Here is a 24,348-nt window from a genome sequence, read left to right on the forward strand (position 1 = left end):
TGACTGATACAGTATCCCAGCGCCGTTGCAGTGGCAATGAGAGTGCAGTTTTAAATAGGATAGCCCCCGACACCCCCCACCCCCCCAACCCCAGGGCCGCTCCACTTCCCCCCGCCGACCCTCTATCTTTGGCACAGTCAGTCGTCATGCCCAGAGGCTGTGGATCCTCATTGTGTACCAGACTGCTAAACTCAAGTTGACTGCTCCCTGAATGGAGCTACACACACACACACACACACACACACACACACACACACACACACACACACACACACACACACAGTTATATCTGGACAGTTTCAACAGTCCCACCAACATCACATACCATGCACCAAACTCACTCCAGCAGCTTTCCCAGAAATGAGGGTGTGTTTTGGCCTCCTCTGTGACTTGTCTTTTTAAAGTTTTTTGTTTCAGAAGAGGTGGATCTTATTCAGCGTGTGAATGCCCCTTTGTTTTGACTGAACTTGAACCATTTAAGCTTTTTAATACCGGCGCTGTTCTGACACCAATACCTGCTGACGCTGCATCTTCTTTTTATATATTCGAAGCGCCCTCCGTTTTTACACAAACAGATTTCCGTTAATCTGATGGGCTGTGTTTTATTGTTTGTCAGTTGGAGCTGATTGAAGTGGCATCGAGCCAGGCACCATACTTGAGCAAGTACCTGATCCTGTTGCTCTAAACTTTCCTTTTCTACCGCCCCTGCCTATGTCATGCTCGTGCCAACTTTCCCTTCCATTTGCCAGCTGACAGGGCTCGTAATGCCCCGTGCCAGGGAAAATGATGTAAAGCCTCTCATTTATGTTGCCCAGTTGAACACGCCCAGTAGTGAAGGCATCAAGCCTTAAAGCCGAATATGTTGTGAAGCATGTTCACTCAGATGGAGGCAAAAACAAACTTGAAAAGTAATGCAAATCAGACGTAATTTATTCCTGGAGCCTGTCATAGTTTGTACTCCCACTCTGGGACTCGGCAGTGTTATTTTTTATTTTTATTCTCTCATCTTGTTTGAATCAGACTTTCTGTCTCCTCGCCGATGTTTTATTTCCCCATCATTTGTCGCTCCTGCATGACAATATTCTCCTGGGTTGTCAAACCATGAGCACAGTGGGGAAGCGTCCCTGTAACCTTGGGGGAAAAATTGACGTTATTTCCAAAGACAAAGAGTCTGTGTTTTCTTCAGTCGCGTCAGGAGTGAGGAGGCCTCCCCCTCGCTGGGCCTGCGACCGTCCCAGAGGACCTGCCCCGGCCTTCCCAGTTTTCCTGTGCCTTTGTTGGGAGTTTTCCACAGATCTCTGGGCCCAGCTGCACAGCTTCATTCTTCCTTCTTCCTGCCTCCCTAATCCTCACTTTTACACCTCCCTGATCGCAGCGCAGAGACCCAGGCCCCCGGCTCTGGATGCTCCCTTGGGTGCTTCCCCTTCAACCATAGTAACCTGCATAGATTCTAAGCTTGAGAGGATCATATCTTTGATGAAAGTGGATGGTGGGTTGGGAGATAAAAATCTTGGAAATAGGTTTTATACCAGTTCCAGAAATCTCTCTATCTGTCTGCATGTGGCTCGAGAACTTTTCATCTTATCAGCTTCATACTTGGCATGTGTATTGTTAAGGGCCCAAGAGATTGCAGTGTTGAATTTGTTGCCATTTGGTTACATTCAAAAATAATTGAATAAATAGGCGGTCAGAGCTCTGTAGCAGCAGAGGCTGGGAATCATCGCTCAATCACGACAACAGCACATTCTTTGCTCGCTGCGGCAGAAACCTGCAACCAGTATTACCACAGGCCAAACAAACTGTTCCCATTCCAAACAGGAAGGTTTAGAACAGACACGGCACTAGTTATTATAAAAATGGATGAAGTTACATTTCATGTATTCTTGCTGCTTCTGTTGAGGGTTTGTTTTTGATCAAAGCAGGTGTTTACAGTAGCATACATAGTAACATGTTCTGTCATAGAAATGTTGCTGCCTCGATGAATGATTCTCACTTGTGCTGACACAGAGACCGTCATTTCACCTCATATTTATCTGAGTCAATGCTCCACCATCGACGTTCTTCACAGCCTTTGCCAAAACGCCTCGTGACCCACATTTGTGTCCCACCACGGTGACAGTGAGTAACCGGCGGACCCACAGATTTCCCCTGTGGTTTGGAAACGAAAGAAACACACATTGTTCATTTCCTTCTCCTTTTTCGCACCGTGGTTGGAGCAGAGGTGCCGGCTCTCGTCGATGTATGTGGGGTTGATCTGTGTGTCTTTTCCCAGCGCATGCAGCAGCAAGATCTGGAGCACACACTGCAGCTGTGAATAAGCACTTATATGTTTGTCAAAGCTTTTTATCTGCCGTAAGTCATGCCCAACTTTGTGCTGGTGAGGCTAATTTTAACAGTGTAACAGATAAAAAGAGATTTAAATATGGGATCTTCTTCAAAATGACCTAGTTGTGTGTGTGTGTGTGTGTGTGTGTGTGTGTGTGTGTGTGTGTGTGTGTGTGTGTGTGTGTGTGTGTGTGTGTGTGTGTGTGTGTGTGTGTGTGTGTGTGTGTGTGTGTGTGTGTGTGTGTGTGTGTGTGTGTGTGGAACGGAAATTAATACCCCGCCCTCCGATCGAGAGGGGAAGTATAATGAGGGACTCTGTGGATGTTGCCTCTGCTAAAATAAAATCCTCCGACTTGTAAGGAACCAAGTCGTACATGTCATCCCGAACAGACTCTGTGTCTGTGCGACAGTGATATGTGACACTAAAGGTGTTTTGTTGCAAAAGGAGGCTGCTGATATAACCTCAGGCGATTCCCTGTTCTTCCCTTGGCTGTTAACCCTCGCCTGATCCACATCTGCACTGCACACTCGCAGACACACACCCTCCCACGTGTGCATATGCACATATAATCAAAACCCTTCAGTGTCGAAAATCAATGCGGTCAATCATTAATCTGTACTCAGGGCTGTTTCAAGGAGACATTTTCTAAAAAGGTTGCATCCATCTGAGGATTTTTTTTTTGTAATTTCGACATGTGTTTAAAATGTGATTTTTTAAAAAACAATAAAAACCTTTATTAGACCTTGCCCTGAAGGTTTAGTCAAACATAAAAAAAACTACAGAGGCTTTGAATGAAATTACAGAGTCGAAAGAAAATATCTTAGTGAAAGAATAAATTAATCGCCTGTTTCAATATTTTAGTATTCGATTGAATGATTTATATCCAGTTGAAATTAAGTGGTACTTAACACATATGTATTTCACGGAATGGCAAAGTAAGTCTACAACGTTCAAGGTGACATTATCTCCTCATATAAACCCTTCTTTGTTGTGACAGGTTCGCTTTACTCTGCTTTTAGAAAGTAATTGTGGACCTGAAAGGCCGAAAGCTTCAGGGCAGTAATAGAAGAAGAGGGGTTTTCCAACTCACTCACTCCACCTGGACCAATGTGAGGAAAGAAAGTTCTTGTTTATTGTCTTTTTAGCCATGTTGCATTTAAATACTAAAGTTAATACTCTCTGTATTTAGAACTCATTATGTGGGTTTAAATTTGACCACAGGTGGACTTAGTGCGTTTCATAAAAGCTCTTTAAATGAGGCATTTTGTTCGCCTCTAAACCACTCATGGATTACTTCATGGCTTGAGAAGCTACATTTTATAGTATGGTATTATTTAATATGATTTCAGTTTCATGATTCATTTATTATCGCCTCTAGAAAGCAATTTAAGCTGCAATTTAAGGGTTGACTTTGAAAAGCTCTGTCACGAAAGGCTAGACAGCCTCCATTCTCCACTCTGCTTAAAGCCAGGCTAATTTGGCTAATTCCCATTGTCCCACAGTGACAAGCCTCACTTCATCTGTTGCCTTCACAAGATGTGTCAGCTTCAATGTCACAGTACCCTGAGGTGTCGTTCTCTGTCTGCAGGGCTGGAGTGGGCGGAGGGCCTCAGCCAAACATTTTTTTTGTTCATACGGTGACGTGTGCTTTATCATGGCCAGAGATGGGATGTGTGTATTTACATGTGCCGCGTGGATGTGTTCCTGTGCATGTGAGCAAGAGTCTGTTGTTTCCGTGGTCGTGTGGACCGGACACGCAGAATGCACTCGGTCTGCGGTGTGTTTCCTGCCTTCGTTTGCACGTCTCCCCTTCCTCTGCTCCGCACTTCCTTCCTTCAAGCGCACCACAGTAAAATAAGCTGTAATCTGACCTCACTCTACGCTGGTGGTCGTCTCCACACAGAGGATGTGACATGACAGAGCCCATGGCGCTCCTTTTGTGAAGTATTTTTAATCCTGTTGATTGATTAGATCCAACCTGACAGCCTCTGGTGCTCAGTTATAGTTTTCAACCATTAACCTGCAATGTGAGGTCTCTGCGAAAACATAATGGAGTTAACTCCATTATCCGAGCAGAGAATTTGCTCAGTGCACCATTTCCATTGATGGAGGAATGAAATCTTCAGCCTGCTCTTGTTCAGCCCAGTCGACATCAGGCCATACAATGCAGCCTTTTGTCATCTTGATTCAGGCTGATATCATGGTGGAAACTATTTCGATGGGGATCACATGTTGTTAGGACACGCTGTATGTGAGATTCTCCTCTTACTTAACGAGAGAATGTCAAACCTCCCGTAGACAATACAGTGCTTGTTTCGAGTCTCAGGACACATTCAGTTGGACGGGGCTCCGCAAGGACGACGGCTCACTTCCCCTTGCTGTCTAAAGCAGAGGCTCTTATTAAGCCATAAATTGTAAGACCTTGCGTAAAAGCCCGGCCGGTCAAAGAAAGGTGAAAGAAAGTCTGACACTAATATCATTGATCTTCTAATTATGGCGAATAATGTGAGGCATCATTGTACACAATTTTGATGTGTTTTGACAACCCTTGACTAATTAAGAAATTTACTATGGAGAAACAACTGTTACCATCCCTTGGAAAAGGCTCCAAGATTTATGAGACACTATGTCATCCTCTGTAAATGTACAAATGATGTGACAGACACTATGAATTGAATACATTTATTTCATTTGTAACGTGTGGACAGTTTCTTGGCTTAATCCACCTGCCTCTCTCAACCCTAACAGCAGATTATACTATGATATTATACAGCATATTTGACATTTGGATTGTCTGCAAAGCCAGATGTGTTGCGACAGCTCTGTTTTTATTTAGTCCCTGTAGATCTTTAACATCTGCCACAGTCGTCTCCCAGCCTCCGAGATTATGGGACAGGGCCTGTGGAGTATCACAGTATCTCGTTGAATTTCAGTAATTGCCCTCAGCACGCAGCTCTAACAAGGCCCGCAGCGTTTTTTCATCATGCACGTGCTCTTTCAGTGTGGGTTTCAGGAGCTGCTGCTGGATTTCTCCGTCACGGTGAGATTCGCTGTAGGGTACAGCAGGAGAAGCTGATGAGAAGCGACTAGAGCAAACAACTAGGTTTCAGGTCTGGCAGCTGGAGTCCCTAAAACAAACAACTTAACAACATCCCAAAGTGGTCGTGGGTGAGCTGATTCAGCAGGGTGTTACCCAATCCAACTGAAGTGGCTGCAGAGTATACACACAGACCTCTTGTTATGTATAAAACCTTATCTAGTTGTCTCGGAGTGTGAGGTATATATAGCCCGCGTCGGGGGAGTTTTTACTCTCAGCTGCTTCCTCGAGATTAGAGGCACAAACACAACTCCGGGCTGTGATATGATACAAATTTACTTAGAGAGGTTTATTTTTCCACTGATGTGAAGACAGGCCTTTGCTGTCAGCCGTCGTGAGCAGAAACAGCCCCCCGCTAATAATGCTGAGAACACAGCCTGCTTTGGCTCGTGGGCCTCAGCCATGCGCACAGACGCTCCAGTAGGAAGTGTGTAGTAAATAATTCACCTTTGCAGAATGACTAAATAATTCAAGTGCTGAATTAGCTACGCATGTAATAATGTTTCACCTGTGTTTCAGAAAGGGAAGGAAACTTTGTGCAGAAGCAGTGCTGATATTCTGTTTGTAAACACGCTGATGTTAAAGTAATTATATCTGCTGGTGTCTGTGTACTGTTAACACATCTCATCTCTCCTTCATATTGATTTCCTGTGCAGGATATTGCTGCACGATGAAAGTCTGGGTCTCATCCTGATAAAATAACCAAATGCAATTTTCTAGGACCTGGAGTCGCCTGGAAATATATAAGGCTCTGTAGAGGAAAGGGTACATGCAGCTCGATGGCGGATACAGATATTGCCTCTTGCACGGATATTAATGGAAGCAGTTTTATGAAACTTCTTTGATGCACACAGCCCTTGAGAGGTGGAGCAGGACGGTTTTTGTGTTTGTATACGGTTTCATGCAGACGATCATCTGCAATTGAGCTCTAAAAATACACCACACGCACATAGCCTGCTGTTAGAGGGCCATTTATACTTTCATGAGCTATTCATGTCTCTGGCACTCAATCCTTTCATTTAGTAAACACTGTTGTGACAGTGAGGCAGTCTGGCAATCAACCTGGTACGAATCTGTCACTCGGTACTAAAACCCCTGAGCCTAAAGCGTTGATTCTTGTTTGTAAAAATCCTGACAGCCTGAGCTAAAGACCTGGACCACTGTGATAACACACTGCTCCACCCTTCTTGGCTGGGCCCACCATCCACGCCTAGTCTCAATCTCCCACCTTGCCACTCACAGCAGCCCCACCCCTCATGCCGTCCCCGGAGCGAGCTGGGACACTCGATCTCAGGGTCAGCTGCAGCGGGTATTTCTGATGTCTCTCTGTGTATGTGTTTTTTAATGTCGTAAGGGTTGGTATGGCATGACACCCTGTCACATGCATGGGTAGGGTCATTTCGATGACGGCAGCTTTACTGGTGCTAAGTTGCAGTCCAGTCTGCGGCCTGCGACTGTATTTCACAGCGTATTTTCTACCCTGTAAGACGTGTGGAAAGGGAGATGGAGAGAGCTGAGAGGCTTTACGCCTGCACTGTTGCATCTCAATGTCAATGTGTGTAGGGGAGCAATGTGTGCAAAAGAAGCCATGTGTCAGTCACGCTGTTTTCATTGTTGCCTGAAAAGAAGACACACATCATACAAATGCCCTAATTCCCTCCTCGTGTATATCATCCACAACCGGTGAAGTCACCTTGTATTAATGTCTGCGCTGCAATATAACACATTTATTTTTAGTCGCCTGTTTCTCCTCTGTGTTTCTCTTCTCCTCGCTCAAATGCAAGTATCAGTATCTTTGCAGTTACACCAGCTTCTTTATTCATCCTGGTCTGAGGCACAATGTGCTATATTAAGATCAAACGCATATTTTTGCATTTAATTCGCAGATGGGCCTCAGATGCCTGTAGGGACCACAGGACACACACGCCCACAGTGTTGCTCAGGACAAATGGTTTATGTTTGGATCATATAATGAGGTGAAATGCGAGATCTGTTGCTTCTTCATATTGTTTCACAAAGGCCTCCACCCTTTCACTAAAGTGACTGCATGGTCATGAGTTTCTGCTCATCATTACGAAATCCCATTTATGGGAACTCCACCATATCGAAGTTGATTTCTCTATTGCAACACTGAGTGTGTCTGCTGTGCGCAGCATTTCATTAGAGAGCATTTCTGATTTGGTTTGCAATTCTATTAATAGAGGAGAGCAGAATATACGTTAGATCAGGAGAGTAACTGCCTGAATAGCATTGTTTCCCTCCATTGTTTCCTGTGTCAGGCCTCGCCTACAGCAAGGAGTGAGACTAAAGAAAACAATGGATAGTAGGAGCATTTATAGTGAATGACTAACTGTGTAGGCATGGGGAAAACAAAACATAACCAGTTTGTGCCACCAGGTTTTCAGGAAAACAGTAATCTGTTAGTCAACCTGGTACCAGATTAGATTTGCAGTGAACTATAATGACATCAATCGATATTTAAAATCTCGCTAATAAATAGGAATCATTTGAGCGGAAGGGTGGAAGAGTTGACCTGTAGTAGACGCGACAGCAACATGCAGGAAGGAGGATGAAAGAGGGAAAGGAGGAACGAAGGCCTGCGGCCAGGAAGCGCTGCAGCTCTCAAGAATTAGGTATCCGGACTTCTCACTATAGCCAGATTTAATGAGGTCACCCATCATGGATGTGAAGCAGCGAGTCCTCTTCTCCGCTGTCCACCCTGCCTGTATTCCTGCCGTGGCGAGCGGGGGCCCTACTTGGCCGACCACCTAAGGCTCTGTCAACCTCAATGACACAGCTCTGTCAGCCACCCTCGGCGCGGCTGCAGCTCCGGTAGAGTAGTGTACACCAGCAGAGTACACACAGTTCCCGGAAACTCGCCAGGCTCATGTCCATAATGGTTAGACTTCATGCGGTTTCCTGCTCTGCCATTTCAGTGTGGTTCTGTTTCAGCCTGGGATCTTGAGGAATGTGGGTAAGGCATTCACTGAGATTCAAACTGGCCCTGGATAGAGCAGATTTGGAGAATGCAGGAATATTTCACAGGACTATCTCAGAAATGTCTGATAATAACAAATATTTTATAACAGATTAAATGGCACAGGAATGAGCACTTAATTTTCGTGTACAGCAGTGAATAGGAGTTGGAGATTGTAAAAACGGTAACTGCAGCCATCTGATGCCGACAGCTTCAGTATAAAAGAGCTCCAGATCACTGTTTAATTTATGATGAATGACAAACAGGAGGCCAGTGCTCTCTTGCAACCCTCTGCATATTTGAAGCGGAACTCAGAAAACTAGTTATGCTGCACAAAACAAAGCCTCCACCCCCACTATGCTTTTTCAGCAGCATGTCAAAGGTGGTACTAAGAAAACCATTCACTGAGTTGACTTTAAGCCTCACCTGGGAGAGCTGGGCCTCTGTTGTCATAAGCCAGTGCCTTTCTCTGCATGACTGGAGACCATTTACCAAGTGATTGTATCAATGATGGCACAGAGAACTTCATTGGGCTGGAGTTTGTATGTAGAACGTAATACAATAGAGCGCAGCCCTCCGGACACAGAGAGTCCGGGTTATGCTTGTCAACCCCAGTAATTATGGCCTGCTGGACCAGCTCGTCCTCTGTGTGTTGTCCGCCTGTCTGTCTCTCCTCCACTGCCTAATGGAGAGGAGAAATGGAGAGGAGGGGCAATGTCAGTCCTCAGAATGAAAAAAACAATTCATGCACATGCAGGATTGTCATGGGTATCGTGATTGAGTAGGAAGTGTTAGTTTCTCACAAGGACCAAGCGACAGCAGGAAGCCAATCTCTCGCGAGGCGCAGTGCAAAGTTATGGGTGTGGTTTTTTTTTTTTTTTCTCTTCGGGATGTGAATCTCCAAGTCAAAACAAATGTTTTTGAAGAAACTAGATTACATCGTGGCTGTCTGAAGAATGTCAGCCTCAAATTGGAGCCGGGAATGTTAACAGTGTGGGAAACTATTGCACGCTTCGCATCGCTGCCATGCGACGTGGAAGAGGCACAATCACCTTGAGAAAGAGATAAGATATTATGGTGCATTAGCTAAGCAGCCGGTCGGGTGGAATAGTTTTAATAGTATAGTCCTGTCTCATGAAGCTGTTGCTTTTAGACAGATTTTCTTTTAGTGTCAAACTTGACCATGAACAGATACAGATGCTGTGTCATGGGAGGACTAATCCTCCAGCCTGGATCGATGGCAAACACAGAATTCAATCAGCTCACCTTCCCCTAAGGATATCTGCCTCAGAAGGTCGTCCGGCCTGTGAAGCCCGGTGTCTCAGACAGGGACCAGCTTCTCTGGTGCATGGATGTCTGGTTATCACTCATTGGAGAGATGACATTTCATGCTCGCAGTGAGAAATGAGTCGGTGGCAGTCGTGGCTGCAGCGACAACGCCAACTGCTCCAGCAAAACTCCTCCTGAGACTCGAGTCGCCGGCATGTGCCAGCTCAGCTGCCATGTTGTCTTTGGAGGAGGAGGAGGAGGACGAGAGAGAGAGTGAGGGAGACAGACTTTCAAAGCCTTGGCCTCGGCTGTCGTTTTAACTTTTACGAGTCTACAGTGTGTGGGATACAGATGTTCAGTAATGGCTGTGGTCTCGCTTTAATTGAAAGTCAGATATTTCAGCCACTGTCTCACTTCATTTACATCGCTTTGAATGTTTTTTTTAAATAGTTTGTGTGGGTTTAATATGACAATCAAGTAGAGAGCAAATAGAGGAGCTGTGGGGCTTTAATCGCCTGTAAAAAGCAATCACGTGTAAGTACGGACGAGATGAGTGGGAGACAGTAGAAAAAAAAAAGCCGAATGCCCAGGGAGACGCTCGGCGCAGGAACAATGGGAGTTGTTTAGTGTGCTTCCACCCATCGCTGCCGCGTTCTCTGGAGGCAGAGCTGCAGCGACAGGCGAATAGGAGCAACCAGGGCCGAAGCAATCAAACACTGTTAATCATGGAGGAAAAGCAGGTACTCTAGCTGTCCTGTCCTCTTTTCAGTTCAGATCCAGTCTTGTGCCATCTGCCCCCCCCCCCCCCCCCCCCCCAGATCTGGCCTGTATCAGGAGCCTTACTGATTGGACTAATGGCAAAAGTAATTAAATGTCGGGTGGTCCAGCCTGGGGCAAAGAGAAAGAGAGAGAGCCGGCTGTTGTTGCAGCAGCAAGTTGTGCACAAGCTGAGTTGCTGGTGTCACATTTGCATTTCTCAAACGTGAGTCTGCGAGAGAGATGAAGTCCTTTTTTTTTTTTTTTTGATGAATAATGAAATTTCAATCACGAGTGAAGTCATGCGGACACTGAATATTTGGGTCAAACTGATGCAGGACTTCAAAGTGTCACTTTACTGGCGGGAGTCCAGTCTGCTCCGCTAATCTGGTATCAGAGTCCAGACAATGTCACTGGAGGTCAGACAACATTCAATATAAAAGCTTAATAGAAACTGCCCAGACTGACAGTGAACAGACTGTAATAACAACTACAATGCAGACTGTTGTACAACCCATCTAGTTTTTTTGCGATGGGATATTACAAAGTACATTTACTTAGTTACTGAAGTTAATTTCATGTATCTGTACTTTACTTAAGTAGATTTAAGTTACTTTTACAGCGAGTTGGACCCCTGATCCAATCAGAGTGGGCAGGTAACATTAGACCCCGCCCCCTTCAATAACAGCAAATGGATTCAGAAGAGACCATCACCGATACTCAGCCATAATGAAGGAGTAGACCGTTGCATTAGGGAATAGGATACACTTGGCAAGTACTTTTACTTTGAATACGTATTTTACTCAAGTTGAAAAGTTAATGTGTACTTATACTTAAGTACATTTCTGTCTATTTATTTGTACTGTCACTTATGTAAAATGTGTGAGTACTTTCTCCACCAGTGCTAGTTTTTCTTCTTCTACCATTCTTGACAACTTTATTGTGGCAAAAATGTTGATGCAGGAACTCGACCAGTGTCCTCCTGTGAACCGGTGAATTTGAGAAATAGATGTCAGCAAGTCGTAGACCGTGTTTAAATATTAACACATTGGTGATGACCTCTGCTGCCCCCTCAGCTCTGAGGTTTTCCTTCTGTCCCTGCCGAGATACACCGACAACGCTTCCCATCATCACTTGGGCTAAAACAGAAGCCTGTGGTGTGTCAAAATGGCAACCGAAAGCAGATGTGGCCGCTGGACGTGGACTTTTATTTTCACTCTTTTTCAAAGAGCTGTAACTAGAGAAGTGAGGACGTGACCCGCTGTGGCTGCTCAAGGGCTCAAAACCCCCGGATGTGACTTAATGACTCTGTGTGACGATGCCATCTTGTGAGGCATTTTGAGTAAATGAGACAGGAAAAGGACAGGAAAGGCAGAAAAAAATTAATTAGTTTGTTTTTGTAACGGCTAAGCAGCTGAGGAGACGGCCCACTTATACATTTGTGCTTTGCAGAAAGGTCTTTATTGCTGCCAGCCTACCACGAAAGGAGGGTATGGTTTTGTCTTTTTGTTAGATATTTAGCACTACTGTGTAAAAACGACAGATTACCACGGAAATTGATGGAAGAATGTAATATGGGTCAAGAGAGAACCCATTACAATTTGGTGCAGATCCAAGATTTAAACATTGTAACATTGTTTGTTGATAGAACAAGATCATAGAAGCATGTGTAAATCATATTTCGGGGGGGGGGGGGTGTAATTGGGACTGGACACTGGTAACTACCACCAATGTGTAGCCAACTTGATGTGGCTATAAGGCTTGTTTAAATTTAGGGGATTGTTTGGCCTTGCCGGAGGGTTGGGGTTGGGTTTAGGGTTATGCGCTCTACTAAGTGAAATTCTAATTATTTTGTGTATTTGCTCTTGTCTGTAGAGTAAAAAACATTTAAATCCATAACAAGTGTGTGAGATACTACCAGATACCATCATTTGAAGGGAGAATAGTGGCTATATGCTGTTGAAAGGTAAAGGAGTTCACATTTTCGTGGGAATGATGGGAATGAAGAAAACGACAGGAAATGAACCAGCAGGCCCAGAGAAGTGAGGTTAGGCGGTGGGACAGTAAAACGTAAGGGTGGTGATAACAGGGCTGCAGCTGCGGGCAGGCTGTGTGATGCTGACGTTTACTGTGCACCTCCTGTGGTCCTCGGGCCCCGTCATGGGAATGTATGCGCAGTCATTAGACTCTGGTAAATGGCTTCTGGAAGCAGAGCAACCTTTAACCACCGAGAGGGATTAGGTTTGATTTTAACTGTAGAATTAAGGGATTATGTTTTTAAGACTGAAAACTTCCTCACATTGCAGCTCGCGTATTTATTGCTTTTTTTAAACGGCTCCGTGAGCTGTTTTCAGCAGCTGTAGAGAGTTCTTGCTTGACTTTCTAATGAACAGAAATATGTGAACGCCCATGCTTGACTCAACTCAGGGGCCTTAGCACCCTCTTGTGAAGCAATTCTGCAGCACAAATCATTGTAATCATCATGTTTACAGCTGCAAAAATAGCATTAGATTTTGATCATGTGTTTTGACGACTGTTACCTAAGATGACATGTGATTTGTAATTCTTTGAAACGCATTACAATAACATGGTTTTCTCATTTTCTCTCTCTCTCTCTCTCTCTGTAGCTGGCAGGCCTGGGCTGGGACAGAGAACATGGCTGAACCACGGCGGGAGAGCACCAGCAGCCTGCAGAGGAAGAAACCTCCGTGGCTCAGACTGGACATTCCCACGGCTCAGATGTCACTGGACGAGCATCCCACTTTTGTTCAGGTGCTCTTCTCTTGCCGAATCACCCCTCTCAACATCGTTTTTGTCCTGACTTGCATTTTCACTTTTCCTTTTGGCCTTGTGTCATGTCTCGTGCAGCCCGTGAAGAGGCAGGGGTTCCTGCGCAGTATCAGCATGCCAGTGGAGACCTCTCACCTCCAGTCCCCGCCCCGCGACTTCTTCGACACCCGGCGGCCTGTCTTGCAACGCCAGTCATCCATCACTCAGACCATAAAGAGGTACAGGCAGCTGGCAGTACACTGGATTGATTCAATATATTGGACATATTGATGTGATATAGAATGAACTCTTTCCGCATCTTAAGCGTCAAGGTTATGTTGGCAGTGTAGCTTGCAAGTAGTGTTGTTGCTTACATCAGGTAGACAAGAGTGTGTGTGTGTGTGTTGGTTTATGGAATAAAATGTTACGTTTTATAAGTTTATATAAGATTCATGAGCTGTAGTAAATGGAGAATATTAGCTCCCTGTGTCCCATTGCATAACTTTTCCACACCTCTACAGTGTTTCTGCTTTCCTTACCTTTTTACCAGTTGCATGGCTGTTTCTGATTAACAACCTCAGTATCATCTGCCTGGTTGCGACTTTCCTAATGTTTTAATCTCGATGAAAAAACAACAGTCTGCTTTGCTCTCTCTGCTCGATGCTACAGCCCCTGTCCAGCTGCACCTTTCCTTCTCACTGCCTTGTTGTTGTCTTTTCTCTTTTCCTCCTTCTTCCCTCTGTCCCTCGTCGCCTCCCTATGGCCCCTGCTCTGCCTGGTCACAGCAGCAGAAGGGTGCACTTTGAGCGGATTAACACGGTGCCTATTAAGGGCCAGCGAGCTGCTCGCCGCAGCACCAGGAAACACCACTCGCTCTCCAGAACCCTGCTCAGGTACGGCAGGATGTCCCCCCTCACAAGACCGCAGGTGTTAGGGTCAGGATGAAGGTCTGGTGTTTGCTCACTTGTTTACAATGAGGGAACAAGTGAGTATATTCTCCCACATCACTAGATTCACTAGAATTGTTGTCGCAGCTGTGTTTTTTTTAAACATGAGTCATAAGCAGATCTGATACCAAAAGCTGTAATTTCCCTGTTACAAGTTCCTCATGTAGCGATGCAGCCTTTGCAGCAGAGGGTGGGGGTGTCACTCATTTCCTTACACCTCACATGAAACAGCATCAAACACAAATAGTTGTTGCATCGGAACGGAACTTGTCTCAAGGCCTCTTTAGCTGACACTCATTTTATGTTCAGCTCAAGGACTTTAAATAAACATGGACAACGCATCTCCAATTCAATCCAAAACCAAATCGCCAAAATATCCCAAATACCAACGGTTGTGCATCAGTCTCAACCGTCAATCATGAAGGTTTACCCCATTTTTATAGCATCAGAAAACAAAACAAAACTTACCAGAAAAAGAGAACAATGAGGTTTCTGCCGCTTGTCCCCATTAGAATGTTTTATTTGGTAGTTTTCCTCAGAGAATGTTGCACGTTGTCAAGACCATATGAGACAAATTGGGATTTGTGACTAGATTGATTGACCTAAAATAACAGAAACCGTCTTTGAGAAAAGATCATTTGATTTGTGCTTTGACCTTTTAGTTTGGGCCATTTCCCATCGATTAACATGGAGGAGGCAGGATTTATAAACTATACTGCTGCGATTGAGGCGCTTTGGCTTCACTTTTGGGGAACAATCCTGTTGGCCATCTTTATATACAATCTATTTTTCAGCCATACTCATAAGTACAGTGAGGGCTGTGTCCACTGGCGCTATGCTAGAATATTAGCTGTTAACTTTCCACTGACACATTCTTTAAGAACAGAGTACCGGTGAGAATTATTCACGGAAAGAACGAGTGAGCCGAGTAAGAAATAGATTCTCACCTAATACACAGCTGGTGATTAGTGAGAAAAAACACAGCTCGCTTGTTTGCATATTTCTTTGAAGAATGTTTCCACTTCCACTTCCTAGCCTCAGGGTGCAGCAACATTGTTTGCTCTGGTACTTATTAGGCCTCAACCACCAGCAATGTGATTGCATGTGTATTCATCAAGTTTAGCAGAGAGTGGAGAGGGTCACACACAAAAAAAGAAAGCTCTGGAAAAATCCTCCATTCTCTGTGTTAATTGGATTTGGTGTCAGTTAAGATTAGGAACATGTGAATAAGTTGGATTTTATTCGCAGCATCAGAACTACTGTAATCCTCTCTTTCTCTGAGCATTTAGGCTTTGGGAGTGTGTGACTGTGCACCATGCATTCAGTGTGTTACAAGTTGTGTCTACCTACCTGCTGCCTGTCTTCTTTCCCAGTGTTCAGACAAACATAAAACATGCCCAGGCATATTCCCTTTACTGCTCTTATTACATACACTATCTACGTCTCTTTCTGACATCAAGGGGAGTGCGGGCTTATCAGTCTCTTGCATGTTTGCCGATCCACTCCTCCATATACAGAGGGTCAGCAATCTCTTTTTCAAGTTTCACTGTGCCAGATAGGACTTCAGCTCTGTCCGTGAGAAATACAGCAGTATACACCGGGGTCCAAAAGTCTGTGACCACTGCCTTCCCTGTTTATGTTGAGTTTTGTGACCCAGAACTGAAAGGACAGTGTTTGTGGCATTAGGGGAACAGCGGACTGGTTCGGAGTCAGCAAAGATGGCGATGCCACTCAGAAATGGCAGAGGAAAAGTCTGCGCCACTGCAGCCTCCGCTACGGGAAGCTGAAGCCGCAGGTGATGCGAGAGATGGATCTGCCCAGCCAGGACAACATTTCCTTAACCAGCACGGAGACCCCGCCTCCGCTCTATGTCTCCTCCTCACAGCATGGCATGCAAAAGGTGAGGACATATTGTTATTCACATTAATAATTTTTGATATTAAAGTCATGAAACAGTCAATAATTGTATTCTTGAATGTAATATATGCTACAACATGTGTTGATTGTCTCTTGATAATTCACACTATTACTCAAACGTATGCCTCCGCTCACATGTGCAGTTTCAGTCTACATACATTTTTTGTAGAATTGAAAACTGAATCAAAATTGGAAGAAATCCCTTAAAGGCAGACTTGGGAAATCATGGTCAGAGTCCAAAAACATATTTTGAAAGGCCACTGTGACCTTGACCTTTAACCTTTGACCATTCAAATTCAATCAGTTAATCCGCGAGTCAAAGTGATTTACCAAATTTAAAAAGGATTCTCTTGAGACATTCTTAAGATAACCAATTAACGAGGCAACAAAGGGTTTTGTGAGGTCCTAGTGACCTTGACCTTTGAGCTTGACCACCAAAATCTAATCAGTTCATCCTGAGTCCAACTAAACATTTGTACCAAACTTGAAGAAATTCCCCGAGGCGCTCTTGAGAATATCGTGTTCACAATTATGATAAGCACGGACAACCCGAAAAACATAATGCCTCAGGTCACTGGCTGTCGCTGGCGTGGAGGCAGAAAAAATGTATATTGTTATTCTGCTCTTTCTGATTACGTCCCACTCGGTCTTCAGATTGTGGACCCATTGGCTCGAGGGCGAGCCTTCCGTATGGTGGAGGAGGTGGGCGGCTACAGCGTACCTCAGACCCCCATCACCCCCGGAGCTGCCTCCCTCTGTTCCTTCACCAGCTCCCGCTCAGGTCTCAACCGACTGCCTCGCCGGCGTAAGAGGGAGTCAGTGGCGAAGATGAGCTTCAGGGCTGCAGCTGCATTGGTCAAGGTGAGTGAGAGAAATGAAATACAAAGACGACAATGCTTGTAAAAAGGGTAGCACATGATGAACAAACAAACTTCCTGTACTTTATTGGTCTTTCATTGGTGCTGTGTTACTTTGTGACAAGAAACATTGCAGCTGTGAAGCATATTTGTTTGTTTGTGTGTTTCTCAGGGGCGCTCGTTACGGGAGAGCACTCTGAGACGGGCCCAGAGACGAAGCTTTACCCCCGCCAGCTTCATGGAGGAAGAGATGCTGGACTTTCAAGATGAACTGGACACATCCTTCTTCGCCAGAGTAATTCAGAAAAACAACAACAATCTTATTCTGCTGTTTTTGCCTTGCAACCGTGTTTATTTATTTTACAAACCCACAAGAGAACGTGACTTTGAGTTTCCTCTGATCAGCTGTTTTCTTTCCACAGGATGTTCTGATGCAGGAGGAGTTGTCCACGTACGCAGACGAGGTGTTCGAGTCACCGTCTGAGGCGGGGCGTTGATAAAGAGGAGGAGCCCAACAGCCTGATGGACGAGACGGAGCTGACCAGGCCGCGCCCTCGATAAGACGGAGCTGGAGAGAAGTCACCTCATGCTGTGAGTTACTGTGCAACTGTGGCCGCAGTGTCAGTCATACAAGCTATGGGTGAAACAAAACATTTAAAAAAATAATCACAACCAGAAAAAACTAAATTGATCCCTGCAGGAAAACTGCTTTGTTATAAGTGTGAGACAGGAAAGTGGAAATAAAAAGTGTAAGAGTAAAAATAACTATAAAGTGGTAATAATAAGAAATACACATTAAATGAATAGAAAAATGTACAAATGCATAGGTGTATAATGTAATATGTCCGTGAGTAACAATTATCCATCTTACTTGAAAGCAGATTCAAAATCCAATTAATGCAAATCAAGTAAACAAATATTATTATTGATCTCATTGGGGATAAAGCCATGTCTTAGGTGTTATAAGTGATACAAATCAATTTCAAAGTCTCAGATAAGGCTCAACGTGATACAGAAAACCAGAGGAATGTCATATTATTTCCTCATCATTGCACTTACAAACCTCTCTTCATATCCCTCTCCCCTCTGTTACCCCTCGCAGACCTCTGGAGCGAGGGTGGCGTAAAGCCAAAGAAGGAATGCCGGGACCAGCTAAGGTGCCCTTGCGGCAGGAGGTGGTGAGTGTTAACGGACAGCGGCGTGGCCAGCGAATCGTCATACCCGTCAAGAAACTCTTCGCCCGGGAGAAGAGGCCGTATGGGCTGGGCATGGTGGGGAAGCTCACGAACCGCACCTACCGCAAGCGAATTGACAGCTACGTCAAGAGGCAGATAGAGGACATGGATGACCATAGGTACAGCACCACCTATCTGACTAATGAGCTCTTTCTCTCCATTTCCCTCAGTTGACACTGATGAATGATGAGTGCTGCTGCTCTGTTTATTTTTTTAAAGTACATTCCTTCTTTTTCTTTAGGCCTTTTTTTACATACTGGATCACCTTTGTCCATTTGCTCATCACTATCTTGGCTGTATGCATCTACGGTATTGCACCAGTGGGCTTCTCCCAGCATGAGACGGTTGATTCTGTGAGTCAGAACGCTCTGATGAACGTCTTATTCAACACACCATCACAATATTCTCACCTCATTACTGCGCTCACATCTAATTTGAACGATTTGTCTGTTTTGTATGTCTTCTGATTTAGGTTTTAAGAAACAAAGGCGTGTATGAAAATGTCAAGTTTGTGCAGCAGGAGAACTTCTGGATCGGGCCGGGTTCGGTGAGCTCTCCTCTCTGCTTCCTGTTTTCATCTGATGAAAATGACACAAGAAATTAGAATGTAGAGCGCATACCTCCACCAAGGCCGAACAACCCTGCACTTGATTGTCTCGTTTATATAGTAGAAATATAAAATATATAACATAAATCAGATCTGAATCACCCCAAAATATTTGTGAAATTTCTAAAGCTGTCAGAAATACCTCAAAGATGATTTTACCTTAGTTGCAGGTTTCAAGCTCTATTTATAACGTACATTGGCTGAAAAAAAAAACGACCTCGCTATGAAAAATTCAGATTGTAATTTAGATCTGCACCCAATTGTACACACCCAGAAATATCAGCCCACATAGTGTACCAGATATTTTATTTAATCAAGATCCACGAATTATTCCCTGAAAAACGTTTTAATGTTTTAAAGGCCATATGTTGTAATGTTAAAGAAAGTGAAAAACAAATCCTGGATCCGCCCATCCCTCCACCAGGTTTGGTGAAAATCAGTTTAGTGTTCATAATCCTGCAAACAAAAAACAACAACAAACAAACAAGCTAGAATGGCACCCAGAGAGTGCACAAACCTCCACCAAAGACCAACAGTCCCTTTTAAATTCAATCAAACATAAAACTAAAATGAAAACACAACCCTCTTGATGAAATGTCTTTTAATAAACACTTAATTTTATTGTATCTATTCATTGCCAGGAATTTCTGATCCACTTGGGGGCCAAATATTCTCCCTGCATGCGGCAGGACAAGCAGGTGCACGAGCTTATCAGGGAAAAGAGAGCTATTGAACGCAACTCTGCCTGCTGTGTGCGGAACGATCGCTCTGGCTGTGTCCAAACCTCAGAGAAGGAATGCTCGGTCTGTACACGAATCCAATTCCTTGCTTTGGGTTCCTTGACCTTTACAATTCAAATACAGGTCGAAGCTGTGGGCAGTTTTTAATCGGTTGTCTTTGCGGTTTTATTTCTAGAGCACTCTAGCTGTGTGGGTGAAGTGGCCGAAGCATTCCAGCACCCCCATGTTAAACGGTGAAAACAGAGAGCATGGCTCGGTGTGCCATCAGGACCCCAGGTAAGACGCACTAGGAGATGTTCTATTTATAGTTTGAAGAATAAAGTAACATCCCTACGTCATCTATGCATGTTGTTTGTCTCTTTACAGGATATGTCTAGAGCCCGCCTCGGTATCACCTCATGAATGGCCTGATGATATCACCAAGTGGCCAGTGAGTACAGTAAACCTTTCCTGGGTTAAGATTTGAAGAGATCCCAGGTGACATTGGGCGAGAGGCTGGTTACACCCTGGACAGGTCGGCAGCACATCACAGGGTCGACAAACAACCATTCACACTCACATTCACACCTATTGGCAATTTAGACCCTGTTAACCAGACTGTGGGAGGAGAAAACCAACGCAGACACAGAGAGAACATGTCAACTCCACACAGACTCATCGGCCAGATATAGGAATAGATTATCTTTTGTTTCAGGTTTTTCGGAAAAGTCACTGACACTTTCAATAAAGATTAGAAAAAAATACATAGATTTACATTGCTGCTGGCAAATACTCAAAAATGTATTGCACACATCAATATTGAGAAAATTAGAGCGTGGATAATGTTACCAGGAGTGTAGTTCAATGCTCGATAAGGTCTGATAGGTTTTCTTTCTCAGTTAGTTTCTCAGTACCAGTGTAACCACGCTGGTTTCTTGGTTTTACATAGTTGTGCAAATTAGTCTGGGCTCCACAATTTGTTTTTGTTTTGGATGGAAATTTAGATATATCAAGTGTCATGGTGGTTCAGTGGTTAGCACTGTTGCCTCACAGCACAATTCCCAGTTGGGCCGTTCTTCATTTGCATGTTCTCCCCGTGTCTGCGTTTTCTTTCCTCCCACGGTCCAAAGCATGTGACTGTGAATGGTTGTTTCTCTCTGTATGTCGGGCCCTGCGATATGCTGGCGACCTCACCCACTGTCAACTGGGATTGTCTCCAGCCTCCCCCGCAACACTTAAAGGATAAGTGGTACAGATGTTGAATTGGGATGTATTATGAAACAGCATAATTCAGCAATCTTCAGGATTTTAAAACAAAATTTGACACTGTTTTTAAGAAAATCTGATTTTGCCACTTTTTTAAAAGTTGTTTGAGATAATGCATCAGCAGATAAAAAGTGCAACAGCTGTGACATCAAACATCCTATTGTGATTCAACTTAAAACTTCTGTTTACATCAAACTTTGAACTATTGTTCCTCTGCTGTGTCTTTTAGATTTGCACCAGGTACAACACAGGGAACCACACCAACCTGCCTCATATAGACTGTACCATCACGGGCCGACCATGCTGCATTGGAACCAAAGGGAGGTGAGGAAAACATGTCCCCACTGCTAGTCTGAAATATGCCGGGTGACTTGTTTACAAGATTACTAACTGCTGTTCGTATTTCTGCAAGGTGTGAAATCACATCCCGGGAATATTGCACCTTCATGAATGGCTACTTTCATGAGGAGGCTACTCTCTGCTCTCAAGTAAGCATCCCTCTCCTCAGTGCGCACAAATGAAACTTTTTATTTTCTCTTGGGGATATGAAAACGGGAGAAGCTGTTCAATGCAAAAGGTTTTTGCGCTGCATCTGTTGCTGTTTTTAATCGATTGAACAGGTTTTTTGTGCTTCCTGAAAACCGAGTGAGAGCATTTCTATGTAGGCAGACTTCAGTTGCATGTTATCTGTGATCTGAGATGTTCACTTCAGTCGTATGAGTCATGTTTCTTTCTGTCTATGTGGTTTGTGGTTGTATATTTCAGTATGACTGAGGGGCATTAATGAACATGCTCTCCTCTGTCCTTCTTCAGGTGCACTGCATGGATGATGTTTGTGGCCTGTTGCCTTTCCTCAACCCTGAGATCCCAGATCAGTTTTACAGGCTGTGGCTCTCACTCTTCCTGCATGCTGGGTGAGTCGGCAGCTGTCAGGATCATGAAAAGTGATTTTGCTTCATCAGATATGCATACAGCAAGATGGAAAACCATAAAAAGAGATCTTTTAAATCAGAGCGTGTAAAGCTTTTACTACCCAGACTGCAAATAAAACAAAATCTTCATACCCAGAAGCCACAATTTAGCAGCTGAGCTCTGCCTGTGAATCAGTCGAAGCTAAATTTAAAGAGCTGAATGTCTGCTTAGTCTCAGTTTAATGGGCTCCGTCAGGGTTTTCAGGGACAGTGCACCCAGCAGTGAGGAACAGGATGTTTAAAAGATCACATCATGTTTATGTTTGTCACACACACGGAAATTGACATCACTCGTCAAAAGCGTAGCATAAAGAGTGCACAGAAAAATAATATCAATATAATAATTATGTATAAGACAAATAAATAAAAACAGCTGAGGAAACAAACCATAGACTGTATGCTAAGATGGTCTGTAGACTCTGCAGACTCTGGCTCCAAATGCGCAAGATGGCGGCGTTTGTATCTGGGATATTTTGGCTTCTTCTCTGGATAGTGGGAGGAAGTGGGAGATGAGTCGTCCATCTTTACTTACAGTCTGTTGAACAAAGAAACTAACAACAGTGGCAAATATGTGACTTTACACATATTTAGATATTTATGTTAACAAGAAATAATCCAATAATTCAGGTTATATGCAAAGCAATGCTCTACAATACAGTACATAACTATAGTAAGTAGATCGTACATGTGCGCCAGTCATCCTGCAAGACTTTCATATGCCTAGATGTGCGTGCTGATGAACACATTCATCACTTGCAGTTAAAGACTTTAAATATGAGCGTGACAGCAGCACTGTGGCGTAGTTTGGAGCCATCAGTCCGTCAGTCGTCTCAAAGAGCTGACCTCACAGCTCAGAGGAGCAGTGCTTCATCTTCCTGCTGTCTGCTATCTGTCTCCTGGGTAATTAAACAAAGTGCCTTCGCTCCATGAACTCATTAAGCCTCCACGAGATAGAGTTCGATTTTGTTGATGGGCAAAGTCGGCTTTTCATGGGGTTCGCCTCTTCAACGCAGACAGATTATCTCCCCCCCCCGACAAGTGCGGCTTCTCATCCACAAACAACTGCATTGCAACATCACATTGCACGCACATGAGCACGTTTTTCCCACATCTGTCCTCCCCAGGATCCTTCACTGCCTGGTGTCGGTGGCGTTCCAGATGACCATCCTGAGGGACCTGGAGAAGCTGGCGGGCTGGCTGCGCATCTCAATCATTTACATCATCAGTGGCATCACCGGCAACTTAGCTTCAGCCATCTTCCTGCCCTACAGAGCGGAGGTGATCGCCTGTTAGGTCCCCACACAACCGTAAAATATTATGAGGCTGAGATTTCTCCCCTGCCAGATCATCATTGCACCACATTATGAAAACAACTTTTTAAATCATATCATAAATTTTCTCCGGCTCACATCTCCCTCTGCTGTCTTCTTCTCAGGTGGGTTCCAGCTGGCTCTCAGTTCGGGATCTTGGCCTGCCTGTTTGTGGAGTTGTTTCAGAGCTGGCAGATCCTGGCCAGCCCTGGAGGGCCTTCACCAAGCTCCTGTGCGTGGTGCTCTTCCTCTTTGCCTTCGGACTGTTGCCCTGGATCGACAACTTCGCCCACATCTCCGGCTTCATCTCCGGCTTCTTCCTGTCCTTCGCCTTCCTCCCCTACATCAGCTTCGGCCGCACGGACCTGTACCGCAAACGCTGCCAGATCATCGTCTTCCTGCTGGTGTTTGTCGGGCTCTTCTCCGGCCTCGTGGTGCTCTTCTACGTCTACCCCATAAAGTGTGAATGGTGCGAGTTGCTCACCTGCATCCCCCTTCACGGACAAATTCTGCGCAAAGTACGACCTCAACGCTCACCTTCACTGAGGGGCGGATAGCGTGAGCTCAACAGGGAGGCAACAGTGTCAACAAAAAAAAAAAAAAGATGTCAGCCAGTATGTGTCCCCACTCTGCTCCTGTGTGGCTGGGGACTGTCAACCCCCCCACCCCCCTGTCTGTGAACTATGAGAATATGCTTGTGTTTTTTTTACTCTGTCAGTATGAATACCTATGCCACTCATCATAAGAACTTCTTTTAATCACCTCCCAGTTCACTCCTTTACTGTCAAGTGAAACAAAGGTATGGCACTTCTGAACCTCGTCTCAGCTCCCAGCTGCCCTTTACACGTCAGGCAGGAATTACAGAAACCAGCGCTGGTACAAAGAGAAGGATCTTTTTAATTTTTTACAATCACACTCCAGACATAGGTTTTATTAGTATTATTATTATTAATAATATTATTATTATTCAAGCAACCTCATACTGAAGCAGGGACGAAAATCAAATATTGATACCTTTGGTGCCTTGTTGATAAAATGTACCAACTACTGCCATATTTTTGTTACGTTATGCCTGAGCACTCGAATGTTTATTTGTTTAATTGCTTCTCAAGAAGTGATGATTGTTTTTGAACACGGTAGTGTTTTAGCTACCTGCCTACTCCACATGTAACTGAAAACAACAGTAAAAAAACAACTACAAACTCAAATGTGTGCGACTTTCTCTCAATCACCAGAAAATGACTTTTGAAGGTTGTGAAAGAGTTTATTCACATGATAGCAACATAGAAATAAAACAGACATGTCAAACAGGCAATCAGAGCATT

The 24,348-nt window shown here is 44.4% G+C and overlaps 1 protein-coding gene across 1 annotated transcript in view; it reads left to right on the forward strand.

The window, feature by feature from the left end:
- rhbdf1a (rhomboid 5 homolog 1a (Drosophila)) overlaps positions 1–24,231 on the forward strand; it is a 29,886-nt gene extending 5,655 nt beyond the window's left edge. Inside the window, 22 exon segments of the mRNA XM_034593551.1 lie at positions 13,053–13,197; positions 13,294–13,433; positions 13,980–14,087; positions 15,828–16,041; positions 16,713–16,919; positions 17,088–17,210; positions 17,338–17,403; positions 17,405–17,458; positions 17,460–17,506; positions 18,018–18,269; positions 18,392–18,503; positions 18,623–18,697; positions 19,399–19,560; positions 19,673–19,773; positions 19,864–19,927; positions 20,972–21,066; positions 21,155–21,230; positions 21,556–21,656; positions 22,838–23,001; positions 23,160–23,222; positions 23,225–23,514; positions 23,516–24,231. Of these exon segments, the coding sequence (XP_034449442.1) occupies positions 13,081–13,197; positions 13,294–13,433; positions 13,980–14,087; positions 15,828–16,041; positions 16,713–16,919; positions 17,088–17,210; positions 17,338–17,403; positions 17,405–17,458; positions 17,460–17,506; positions 18,018–18,269; positions 18,392–18,503; positions 18,623–18,697; positions 19,399–19,560; positions 19,673–19,773; positions 19,864–19,927; positions 20,972–21,066; positions 21,155–21,230; positions 21,556–21,656; positions 22,838–23,001; positions 23,160–23,222; positions 23,225–23,514; positions 23,516–23,569 (2,685 nt within the window). The 5' untranslated portion in view covers positions 13,053–13,080 and the 3' untranslated portion in view covers positions 23,570–24,231.
- The last annotated feature ends 117 nt before the right edge of the window (positions 24,232–24,348 follow it).

This window comes from Hippoglossus hippoglossus, chromosome 8 (genome assembly GCF_009819705.1).
Source record: "Hippoglossus hippoglossus isolate fHipHip1 chromosome 8, fHipHip1.pri, whole genome shotgun sequence".
Lineage (NCBI taxonomy): Eukaryota > Metazoa > Chordata > Actinopteri > Pleuronectiformes > Pleuronectidae > Hippoglossus > Hippoglossus hippoglossus.